Below are 13,097 nucleotides of genomic sequence, written 5' to 3'. Positions count from 1 at the left end.
GACAAGCAGAGTGTGTGTGTGTGTGTGTGTGTGTGTGTGTGTGTGTGTGTGTGTGTGTGCAGGTCCAAGGCTTTGCACATGCATGTACCATGAGGCTGCGCTCTAATTTCCATCTCAGAGGAAAGTGTGAGATTGAACCACAAACCAGCAGGTCAAAACAGCCACATGCGGCAAAAACATAAAAGATCCTCAGACTTTCTCTTTTCATTCTCTTTCATCTTTTATTTCTTTTCATTTGGCCTTTTTTTGTATTTTCTTGCCTTTCTGTTTCCACCAGTTTGCTCTTAGAGAAAAAAATCTAATGTGGGTACGAAGACAGTTTTAATACATTTACCTCAGATTATTTGACATCCATGTGCAGGATTGTGTGTGTGTGTGTGTGGTGTGTGTGTGTGTGTGTGTGTGTGTGTGCTGACCATCTGGCCGCGGACGGAGCTCAGCTGACTGTGGAGATAATGACAACAGATTAAAATGAGGTGGAGGGGAAAGCTACTCTTCTCTCTTCATTTAACTCGTCCCTCCTTGTCTCTTTCGCTTCATTTACCCTGCTCCACTTCTTCTGTTTATGTGTGTGTGTGTGTATACCAGGTTATCCTCATGCTGTGGGACCTCTTACTGACATTGCCGGAGCTCCCTGGACAGAAATCAAGGTATCAGGGTGAAGTTAAGGTCACGTTGAGGTATAAGAGTTGTGGTTATGCTCTTGTAGAGAATGAATGAAATATCCTCTGAAGAAATGGAAAAGCAATTGTGTGTGTGTGTGTGTGTGTGTGTGTGTGTGTGTGTGTCTTTCTAAAATGATGTCGTATCCGTCAGTACCTCAGAACAAGTCCCCTCACCGCTGGCCGCCGTCTCTCCTTTTGGGGCCGTGGTTCACATGGTGACTAACCTGCGGATGTTAATCCCCTCTGGGTCGGGGCGCGGCTAACCCTGACGCTAACGAGTGTGAACACTCCACTGATTAAAAAGATTAATAAGGCTAATGGTGAAAAAGAGTTTAGGCGGAAGCTCCGAGACAAACAGACATGAGGAGCGTGTGTGTTGTGTGTGTGTGTGTGTGGTGTGTGTGTGTTTGGGCGCTTCCCTCATCTCTTTATCTGCTCAAGTCAGTTTGGCACTCTGAAACCCGACCAACAAGACTGGAAAGACACAGAGGACGGAGGACGGACATCAGAAGGAGACACACCTGCCAACTTTGACTCCGACTGAACCGACTGGTCCAGAGGACAGAAAACTATCGACAGAACTCAGACGTTATATATTCAACCATTCAGACGAAGACTGCGAGATGAACTCGCTGGCCTGCTGCCTGCTGCCTGCTGCCTGCTGCTGCTGGAATGCTGCAAGCGAAGCAGTTAGGGTGACTGCCTGGTGGGGGGCGCGAGGGGGAAAGCAGATTTCTATTAAAAATGCAAATGAAAAGAAAGAACAAGGCTCTGGCAAGTGAAAGAAATGATCTAGGAATCATGTAATATGATTATTCATCATTTGAGCAGCTCTTTGTGTTTTACGTGCAAACAGAAACTGGCAGGATTTCCAGCGAAGGAACTCGGGATGACATTGCCAAACCTCGCACACAAATTTCAGTAAGTATGAATCCTCTTGAGAGGAACCTCAGGTGCATAAGCATCGGGCAAAAAAAAGTGCTTTGCTTTGTGAGCAGCATCAACCACGAAGCATCAAATGAGATTTTCGGAGCTCGCAAGGTCAGAGAAGATGTTTCTTTTTGTTGTTGTTCTCACGTGCGCGTAGTCCAACTGCTTTAACCGACTGTGTAAAAGAATGAACATCAACGTAACATAACGGACAAAGTAGGTGGACAATTGAGCCGTTAATGACAAAGATAACGGAAGATTTGGTTCAAACTCTGCGCCAACGTGCAAACACCTCTGTCTGTTTACGGATGTTTGACTTCAAATTTACTTCTGTGCAAAAATAGTATTGGATTTTCATCAGCAATTAATTCGACATACAGAGAGGAATCACATGCATTCATCATCGACCAGGAATAGAAGAGAGGAGGGTTCTGGTTTTAACGGTTCAATCCACATTCATCGACTCCCGTTGTTTCTAGATCCTTCCAGGATCGCTGCGTTCCAGATGCAGCAGACGTCTGAGTTTGTAACTCGCGAGTGACGTGATTTCTGGTCTAGTTGGGCACGAGTGATTGAAACGGACACGAAAGAGTTGACGACTCCTCACACACACACACACACACACACACATGTACTTGGTGTGTTGTTGACTGATTGTCAACCCGGTTCTCAGAACCTGCGTCAGAATCAGATTTTTTGCACCTTTTAATGAGGCCAAACAGCAGAAGCCCGTGTACAAAATAGTCGAGGTGAGGATGTCACTCTGCAGGGAAACGTCACGTCAACTTCAGCTGCACCTGCACGTGAACTTTCCCTCAAAGCCCGGTAACGGCGCGGTTTGGATGAGAACGGACACCTGAAGACAGGCAATGTGGTGTCACACTGAAGAAACCAGTCCCCTCTCTGACACACGTACACACGGGTGTTTGGGGGCATTGTCAGATGACAGCCTTGCACAGGCCGGTGTGAATGTGAACGGGTGAAAAGTTCCAATCTGCAGCGTCTCCTTCTAAGACCCAATGTCCTCTCTTGGTTAAAACAGGCGTCCCCCCCCTTCCACAACAACAACATCACCTGCACGGGTTCATACAGACAAAGTCACATGAACCAGCTGAAGGTCACCAACGTCTCAAATACACTGAATACCCACCGGGGCTGCAAATAACACAGTGCTAAATGAAAATGAGGACTCTGGAGTGTTTGTCACCTGCACTGAGCCGTTTCCCTCCAGCGGCTTTACAACGGAGCCACATCGCCATCTAGTGCCACGGACAGGAAACGTCAGCCTGAGACCTGCCTGGAGTCTTGTCAGGAGCAGTGGAGGGACGCGCTGACCTTGGGTCTGTCATTGGTGGAGACATCCATCAGGTATTCTACACACACACACACGGAGGAGAGTGGGAGCGTTAAGAACAAAACGCAGCGTTGACAGAATGAGTCACGGTGGGATTCTCACCTGGAACCAGCCGACTGTCGACGTCACACGACGAGACAAACAAGTCTTCAACGCAGCGTCTGTCACATGAACGGTCCATACGAAGTGTGTCTCCTCCTCCTCCTCCTCCTCCCCTCATTTTAGGACTATTTACATCGGAGCGTCTCACTGAAGGCATCAGGACTTTGAATGACTCGTGTTTTTATTTTAGACTCTTCAAGTCAGCCACTCTTGGAATTCTCTGGATGAGCTTTCACCTGGTTCTCCAACAGTCTTGAAGGAGTTCCCAGAGACGCTGGCAACAAACCAGCGAGGGGCTCCACTGAGGGCTCCTTACATCTACATCCGACATGTTTGATGTCTTCAGTTTCAGGCATGTACATGTAGAAAGTTGTAGAAATACAGAACGACAAGGTGTGTCCAGACATTGTGGACATTGTTCTGTACTTCCTGTTTGCATCTGTTCTTTTTCTCTTTCAGGGGTTTCTGGGACGCGTGGTCCCGTTTGCAAATGATTCATTCAAAAGAACGACTCTTTCGGGTGAACGAACTGCAGCGAGTCACTGACTGCGAAGATTTGTTCGTTTCCCAGTTCAGCTCAGTGCCGCGGGGCGAATCTGATTCGTTGGTTCGTTCCCTCCGAACCAGTCGACTGATACGAATCAGTGTGAAATCACTGCGACTCGTGACAAATCCATCGGCTCTTTGGAGACTGATGTGAAAACACGCTCCTGTCCCCCCAACACTTCAGTGAACGACTGTTTCCACTGAACGGATTCCAGTGATTCAGAACCCCTAAAACAACGGGTTTGACCGTCACTACTTCTGGTGGCTGGAGCTGCCCGCACGTCGCCATGTGACCACAGAGAAGTGGGTCATGACGTACGTACGTGTGCCTGTGTGGAGACCACCACAGGACGCACACGGCGGGCACACACCAGCGGTGGTTTGTTGTGTGGTTGGAAACAGCCGTGGTCTCTGCAGCCCTCGCCTTCATCTCCTCTTCCTGCAGCTTGAAAAGAAAGTTTCCATCACATGAACTCACACCGACAGTACCGCGGATGTGAACGCAGTCAAATCTGACAAAACACAGCCGACCTGAGCCGAGCGGTGGTTCCACAGTACGTCACGTTGGTGACACGAGTTACACTGTTCCATCCCAGGAGTTGAAATTGTGGGTAATTTAAGACCAAATCTCATCAGATGATCTGGTCCCTCCTAGTTTCTCACTGTTTCATTGTGACTGGGTTTTTTTCTAATTCTAGCGTGAGGAAATCGTCTCTGAGCGTCTTGAAATGCATTATTTGATGACACTAGAAAAACACTAGAATCATCTCCTCTCGTCAGACGAAACCTTTTGAGGTGAATCAGAGGCTTTGAAAAATGTTTCATTTCATCCACAGCGATAAAGTGCAAACCAGCTGTTCATGTCACAATGTTTAACTGCTACTAATGAGAATTTATAAATTCAAATGTATGTTGGTCTTCAATCTGCTGGAACCATTTCATTTCTCAGACCTGCTGTTTTTAGCCTCGATGCACTTTGATCCAAACTCACAGACTCACTAATTCCGGTCGAACACAAATGGAAGTTGCACGCGCTGACCGACGTTGTTGTTGGAGCGACGAACGAACCCAAGGAACCCGACACACACTGGGGGGTGGTGCAGGCTGCAGTGGGAACGAATGGACCGATGAGCTGAAGTTTTCTCTGATTGATGAAACGTTGCTCAGAGTGACACCAAGTTTTGTGGTCGTGACCTAAATCGACGTTCGGTGGGCCAATGGCAGCTTACGTTTCCTTTCATGGAAACATCTAGGCAGGGTCAGACAACATGTGACTTCCGTTGATTGTTCTCGCTCATCATCAGGACAAGATGAACGTTTTTGTGATCTTCCTCTTGGGTAATTTTCTTTTCTGAAGATGAATTTACAGCCTGTCCAAATACTTCAGATACTTGTACAGTGTTCATCCAGCGGTTCTGATGTGAACGTCTCTGCTGCAGTGAACCAGTGTGACTGTGTTTGTTACAGGACTCGCCTCGGGATCCGCGGTTGGAGTTGAGAGTCCGACCAGGAGACACCGTCACTCTGTGGTGTGACTGTAGAACGTCAGTCGGAGAACACATACTGTGGTACAGAAACTGCTCTCATGAGCTCCAGCCCACTCTGGTTCTATGCCCAGTTCCTGACAGCTCATGGTCCGACTGTGTAGGACTCACCCAGCGTTTTCGCGTCGTCAGGAACCGTTCCTCTGGATCTCACGACCTTCACATCTCAAACGTCACTGACTCAGATGAGGGTCTGTACTACTGTGGAACCAGAAAGATGGAGGTGGTGAAAAGGGACAAGATCACGTCTGTTCTTCACTACACATTTGGAAACACGTTCACCAGGGTCCTGCTGGGTGAGAGATGGTTTTCATGGATTCATGGATTTCGTGTTAAGAACCAACTGCATCATCTTCACTGATTTAAGGATTTGATTTGATTTACTTATTTTGGAAAGAATTTCTCACAAAGACGACGTCTTTTTATGTTCTACATGAAAACAAATACCAGAGGAGAGATGATATATTGATTCATTCAAAGTGAAATTAAAAGTAAAACAGTGCAGATTCACCAAGAAGAAAACGATATCAGACGCTGTTAATCAGTCGAACTGATTCCACTTTGTATTTGAGCCAGAATTCAACGAGCCGCAGCAGAACGAGACTCCAGAAGACGGCGGATGGTTCTGGAAGCCGCTGTGCTTTGTGTCGCGAACATGTTGGTGTTGTTTTCGCTCTCATCTCCTCCGTTCTGGCTTATCAGCTCTGTGCAAAAACAGGTATCGAGTTTTTGAACCTTTGCAATTTTACAAAATTGAAAAAAATAGTAGCACATACGTACAAGTAGTAGTAGTAGTAGTAATATAATAATAACGATCTGCAGGTAAAACATCTCCAGCTCATGAGGGAACATCAGACGGTGGTGATCAGAGACTACAGGTCCAGTTTTTTTTCATTTTGCATTTTGTTGCTGTTTGTGACTATTATTGCGTCTTATTTTTGAAAATGACTGAGCGCATCCTGTTGTATCTGTATTTCCTGTTCACATTCATCTGGTTTTCAAACATCGTTTCAGGATGACGACACGTTTCACAGATCGAAGGAGGAAACGCACTCAGACTTCTGCACCTATTCCGCCATCAACACATCTAGAGAATGAATTCATTATTGATACACGAGGCAGTACTTGTACTTATTGAACTTCTATGTGCTAAAATGAATGTATACTAAAAAAATAACTCATAAAAATCCAATTATTTGTGGATTTGCTCATCAGACGCCTGTTGTGTACTTTAATTTCACTGCTTAAATATAAAAAAATGGCAATTGATGAATAAATACACCTCACAAATAGTCAATCTGTGGGTTGTGATTTGACTCAGATTCACTGAAAACCATCTGATGATCATCACGCTGGTGAAATACAAGTTTATTTATTGATTGATTTTATTCCAAACTACCTGTAAGCTGGTGGTGTGTGTGTGTGTGTGTTTAGGAGACTGAGAACAAAGTCAAAGAATGTGTGTAGCTGTTTGATGTGTGTTTCATCAAATGTCACATACATGATACTGATGTCGAGTTATTCAACTTAAAGTCAAAGCAGACTTGACCTTGAAGGTCAAACAGGAAATGATCAGCTGTAACTTTTATCTCATTTAGAAAAAAGGTTCAGTTCTGAACTCAGTCAGTGGGAACCACACGGAAACTGAACGACTCCACTGCAGAATTATAGAGAGAAATATGAAGACGCTACAAGTAGAATCCTTAGAAATCAGACCACTGAACATTCTTGTCACGTCCTGAGGGTATTTGGTCATATCACATCAAACATGACAAACACATGACTGGACTTGATTTCTTCCAGAACAGTTTTGCCTTTAAAGCACGAGACGGCAGCCCAACAGCCTCTGCTGTGTTTTTAATTGTTGTCCACAGCATATAAAATCACGTTTTCATACCTTCAGCTCTCGTCTGTGTCCTCAACAAAAGAAAATGATGTTTTCATAAAGAACTCCACCTCTACAAGCTTGTAAACGACACAAAAGAGGCATAAATCCCTTATAAACAAAATACATTTCAAGCAATGTGCAACATTTGAAACAGCACCTGTCGTGGTTTAACATTCATCATCAACGCACAAAGGACATTTGAAGAAAACGTGGGTTTTCAACAAGTTTGTCCCCTAAACTAGAAAGAAATAAAGACACATTCCCCCATGTGAGTGCCTGGGAACTAATAAATAAACACGAGCATGAAATAAATAAACGTGAAATCAACAACAGCATTAGGGAACAACATGGTACAACGACACATTTTGTGTTTATTCTAGCAAAAATATTGGAGGGAAAACACACTTTACAAGTGCTGGTGTTGGTTGAAAAACAGACGATCCACAGCTGATTCCTGATTCACCGAATCGTCAGGGGCTAACTCAAATATACAAAAAAACAAACAAACAAAAAGTCTACTCAGCTTCCGTGAGCACAATGTGCACTTTAGAAATGAAATAATAACTCGGTAAGGTACAAGAAGTCATTTGTCGACGTGAAATGAACGTGTGGACACTGAATTGTGATTTAGAAAGAAACGGGTTATAAACGGGGTTACGACGGATTCACCACGTTACTCGGTGTTCGTCTTTCACCCCGATAGTCGACTATCAAACCCTAAAGTGGAATACAAAATAAAGCTGATTTCAAATTTCAAATGTAATTTAGCCAAGTAAAAACAGTTACGGTTTAAAAATCTGGGGGGGTTCAGTCTTCAGCAGCTCTGAAACACCTGACAGCAGAACTTTCCTCTTAGAGTCAGTCAACTTTTCCCTGATTTATTTAGTTGTGAGCGCTGTGAAGTTCTTTGACGGTACAACATTCCCTCAATAATATAACAAATAAATTAGAAATAAAATCACACCAAGTCTCATATCACAGGATTTGGATCAGCATTAACATAAAAGTTAGATAAGTTGAAAAATATGGCTTTTCCAAACTGCATTAGACATTTGATTTAAATTCAATTCAAACACTGAGTCTGTTAACCAGAAGAGAAAGCATGTGGTTAAACCTCGACATGGTTGTCAACCACACGTCTCCATAAGACTTGATAAGAAAAAGAAAGTCTCAGTTCAAATAGAAAATAAGTAATTATGCTCAACAGGTTGTTCACTGAGGATCAGGAATCCTCCTTCCTCATACCCAGTTGTGGTTTCTGTCCAAGAATGATACAATTTCCACTTCATTTTGAAGATGACGTATCGTACGTTTCCCTGATTGTCTCCAACACAAAACAACAAGATTGACTGCTGTTTTTCAGCAGCTCAGAAAAATACATCAACTTTTCCTCTACAACAAACTTTTAGTTTATAACAAGATTCCTTTATGAAGAGAAGAGGACCAAAAAGCCGGCTCAGAGTTTCTGCAGACCACTCTGAGGCTTCTCTGAAGACGGACTCGGTTTTCTTTTTGAAGGGATTCTTTAGCTTCAGGGACTTCTTGCTCTTCTCTTTCTCCTTGTTTTTGTCCTCTTTAGCATCAGGAGGGGACGCGGGGCACCGGGGGGGGCAGCTCTGGCCGGGGCCAGCGGTGGCTCCACCTCCAGCATCCTGCTCTGGGGCAGGTTGGGGGTCGACGCGGAGAGACCGGCTGGAGTCGACTTCTCCAGGATCCCATCGTACACGATCTGGCTCAACGGCCCAACGGCGAAAACGTCGGCTGAGGACTTCCAGGGCAGCTGGGAGGACGCGGTGACGTCCGGCTGACGGATGGGACTGACGACCGAGCTCGGTTCGGATTCCCCCAACTCCTCCCTCGCTGGGTGTTTTCAGGATTTCCTTGGGCGCGTCCATTCGATCCCAGGTGATTTTTCCTGGTGGGCGTGTCTGTGGAACTGTCCACATCATCTCTTAACATTCTCGGCATCCTCCGCCTGAGAGAACCAGCAGACACTTCGTCTCTCATTAACCTCTTACTTGTTGATGGCTCCAATCCAAACACGTGCGACTCTGTGCAGGAGGTGGTTTCTAGAAGTCGCTCAAATTGCTCTCTGGTTAGCGCCTTGATGGAGGATTTATCCAGATCTTCTCTAGATATCTTTCTTGGGGCTGCTTTCGTGGTCTCAACCTATTCTATCCATGACCATTGCCCTTCCAGAAGAATCCAGGCTCCTTGAAAACCGTATCCAGGGACGTTCCCATTGAATGTCTTATAATCTGTGAGGACACTAAGTCAAATGGACGCTCGTCATCATCCCGTTGTATCCTCTTTGTGGCCGCTGTCCATTGACATTCCCATCATATCTCTTGTTAGCTTCCTAGGTCTAATATCTGATGCTTCTAATTCAGTCCAACAGATTTGTCTGACATCCTGTGGCAAGTCACATCTCTCTCTGAGTAGACTCCCGAGGCACCTTCAATAAAATCTCCCTTTGTGTCTCTGTTGACTTTCCTCAGTTGAAATTCGGCATCCAGGTCCAAGCCAACTTCACCCCTTTCTCGGGTTAATTTCCTTGAAGTAGCCTCGATCACGGTTTCTTCTTTGGGCATCTTCAGAGACTGGATTTCCAGAGAACTCTCCATTTTTCTGAAGGAAACATCCACAGAAGCTTCAAGCTCTTCCACAGAGATTTTTACGAATTGGAGATTCAAGCACTGGCTCTACTTCCTTAGTCTTCACAGTGGAAGTGTCTGCGAGCAGATCAGTGTCATCGTGGTAGCGTTTTGGAGAGCAGCTGTCAGCAGCCGAACCGGGGAACATTTTGTTATGAGGAGGTGAAGTGATAAATTCTGAGTCGGAGAACATCTCCTGGGAGTCTCTATCAGTTAGGAAGGAGAAGATGGATGAAGAAAGTAAGTGACAATGAAAGGAAAGAATCAGAATCAGAATCAAAGTATGAAAGGAAAAACAAACTGAAAGTTGGGGCCAAGTTGACGTACTGTTTCTGTAGCGTTTTGAGGAAGAGCCCGTCGTCCTCGTCGAAGCGAGAGTAAGGACCTCGGATTGGAATGAGGAGGTCTGGGTCGGCAGAGATCAGAGCAGCCGGCGACTGGCCGATAACACAGGGACGGGCGTGAGCCGGCATACGGTGGTCGCATGTGTCCGCGGCGAGCGCTTTCAGAGGTGGAACTTGAACTAGACAAAGACCAAAGTCATCCGTCATAGGTGCTAAGAGCGTTTGTAGCGCGCCATGACTTTTTCAACATGCTCGTGAATAGAACGATTCACAGCAGCTCTGTTGTGGCCCTGTGAGGAGCTGGGGACTCGTCGGGCTGAAGAACAAAAATGTATTTGAATGCAGATGATACTTTCATAGAGCCTGATGTTAGGTTGAGGAGTGCCTTGTGTAAAACTTAAAGTCTGACTGTCAAAAGAACGAGGAACTCTTGTGCGGCTCACATGACAGCGCAGCAACATGTCATGAACATTTATGCTGCATTGACATGGAATCAGGGAAAGGGCCGATGACAGACTGGAAGGAAGAAGGACAGTAAATCAACAGATGCAATGACGTTCAGAGCTTAACTATTTTAACATTTACTGTCTATCGCCATGGAATTCACTAGCAGAAGTGGACAGTTTGTTTGTGATGCAACAACTAGAGAGAAACAGGATTTTCTAGCCAGAGAGGCATTGATGTGATAATAACACGAAACAATACACAACATCACAATAGTAAACATGTCACGTGGGTTCCATTTTGGGTCCTGCGGTTCCTGTTTCTACGTTCTGTCTGGCAGACATCTCTCCTGTTTCCCTGATTCCACGTGGACTGCACCATGAGTTCATCACTTTAAATTTATATTTTACAACCCGTCTTTGAGGTACACTCAGGCAAAAAATAACTCCAAACGTTCTGGACGTATTGTAATAAAATGTAGAGTAACTGCTGCTAATGGACCAGGACCAGATGATGAAATGTTGGTGGTGTTCTGGAACCTTCTGGAACCATCTGGATCCAGGAATCTGTTGAAGGATTCTTCCGCATTTTCAGATAGGGACATTTTCAGCATCTGTGTCTAGAACCAGTGGTTAGTGGGTCTGTCTTTTAACCCAAAGGACGGGGGTTGGAGCCCCCCCAGGGACGTTTTACTTTTGAAATAAAAAAGGAAAACTAGACATCATAGGTCGTGATTAGTGCAACAAGGTGTCTAATGGTTCTTTTATAACTATTTGATTTATTAGAGGAGATCAATGAATGGAGGGACCAAACTATTGTGTGAAATGATCTGATTGGAGGAGCTCACAGAGGGATGTTCTAGTAATGACATTAATATTTCTGACTTTCAGACAAGACCAGAGTCAGTTTGATGTGCCCCGTGTACAATTATTCATTTTTATCTCCTTTGATCTGACTGTTAACTGTTTCTTACCTGACATTTGTGGTAAGATCGAAGCAGTAGATTCTTCCAGCAGATCCTCGATAGACCCAATGGATTGAGCTGTGGCAAGAACAAGCTGGCTGGGGAACCCGGGGAAGAGCCATGGCCACTGAGTCGGAGTAGAGCTGAGCAGTGAGGTTTGCCAGGCCCGGATTCCTGATGACTGGGAAGCTGCAGAGGCGTTCGATCTGTTGCCAGCGGTGGAGTCGTTCCCGCAGGCAGGCTGTGACCTCAGACAGGGCGTTTCTATGGCCGATACACAAACCGTCATGACTCTGACAGACGGAAACCAGCCAGCAGAGGAAAACCGTGACACTCACTTCGCCTCCAGGATCTTGTGGTCCACCTGGTCCAGAGAGGAGCTGTGGGCCACGTGCAGAGTCCCAGCACCGAGCTCCTCTTCTTCTTAATCCTCTCTGCCTGGAGGAGGCAAAGAGCAGACGGTCAAAAATCGGAAACATTCACAATCCTGTGCTTTACTATCTGTTTTTTATAGTTTGTTTTCACTTATGCACTTGAATAAGGTGCAAACCAGACAATCTCACTTGGACTTGACTACTTGCTGTCTATCAATCAATCAAACTTCATTCACTCAGAACTTTTCATGCACTAAAATATATATATAATTGACTTTATTAAAAAACAAACAAAAATATATTGAAAAACAGTATAAATGTGAAAAAGTGGGTTTGGAACTGAAGTATTTCAATAAGTTCCCTATAAAGGTGAAAACAAGGCACAGAGGAACGCTGATGTTCTCTGATGTTTCTCCATGCGTCACCTCTTCCTTGCGATGGCGAGCTGTAATTCGGCGCTGTGCTTCTTTCACGTTGTAGTACTGGACCTCCACTTCGTGCGTCAGCTGCAGCCTTTGCTGGAGGGCTTCTGACGCCGTCCAGCTCGCCTTCATGTCCTTCTCCGCCTGCCTTCAGGGCGCCGCGGACCTGGTGTCAGTCAGATGTGTATCAAGGAGCCGCAAGTACTGCAGGTGTTTAACCCATGAACACCGACGGTATCCCCGGTGCCACATTCACGCATAGGATAACTTTGGACTTACCTGGTGTGTAGAAGGAGCTAGAGAAGAAGAGTATGCTGAATGGTTCAACGATGTTACTGTCATTACGGGAATCCCCTTTGCTCTGTTGCCTGGAAGCTGGTGAGTCATTACCGTAATGACAGCACTTGGCTCCAAAGTGTAACCTAACAACGTTTTCTCCTTCTCCTCACACAAGGGATGAGGAACCGAGTGACACTTCTAATATCACCGTGCCGTAATTACGCAACATTTTGTGCGTAATTACGGCACTCCAAAGTACGCTAGCGTGAATGTGTCGTCAGTGATACCGTCATCGCTCTCTGCGGTGTGACGCATCTCCACCTGCACCAGCTCTTCTTCCGCGTATCTGAGGCGGCTGAGCTCGGTGACGGCTCCTTGTCGTAGCTCGTGCAGGCGATGCGCCTCCTCCTGCGCTCCCATGATCTCGTCCCTCATCTTCTCCTCCAAGTTTTGTTTCTCTTCCGCCACATTACGCTTCTCTTCCTGGGCTCTCTCCAGTCTGAGGATGAGTAATTGACGTGTAATCAAACAGCGGTTCAATCGTGTACAGGAGGAGAGAGAGACAGACAAGAGTTCTTACTGTTCCT

At 45.6% G+C, this 13,097-nt stretch overlaps 1 protein-coding gene across 1 annotated transcript; it reads right to left on the bottom strand.

Moving 5' to 3' along the window:
- Positions 1 to 1,267: 1,267 nt before the first annotated feature.
- Positions 1,268 to 13,009, bottom strand: LOC144742131 (uncharacterized; the record flags this gene model as incomplete). The annotated part of the gene is given in 20 exon segments (XM_078624629.1): positions 1,268 to 1,368; positions 1,743 to 1,770; positions 2,393 to 2,451; positions 2,931 to 2,968; positions 8,474 to 8,630; positions 8,633 to 8,897; positions 8,899 to 8,945; positions 8,947 to 9,227; positions 9,230 to 9,347; positions 9,349 to 9,476; positions 9,479 to 9,704; positions 9,706 to 9,889; positions 10,011 to 10,206; positions 11,445 to 11,502; positions 11,504 to 11,699; positions 11,774 to 11,840; positions 11,843 to 11,873; positions 12,235 to 12,378; positions 12,380 to 12,397; positions 12,832 to 13,009. Coding segments are annotated over 20 exon segments (2,520 nt in total), but the record flags the coding sequence as incomplete, so codon positions are not given.
- Positions 13,010 to 13,097: the final 88 nt, after the last annotated feature.

This window comes from Lampetra planeri, unplaced genomic scaffold (assembly GCF_965212315.1).
Source record: "Lampetra planeri unplaced genomic scaffold, kcLamPlan1.2.h2 scaffold_870, whole genome shotgun sequence".
Classification (NCBI taxonomy): domain Eukaryota; kingdom Metazoa; phylum Chordata; class Hyperoartia; order Petromyzontiformes; family Petromyzontidae; genus Lampetra; species Lampetra planeri.
The sequence above is the reverse complement of the archived record's forward strand: the minus strand, read 5'-3'. Positions and strand labels throughout refer to the sequence as shown.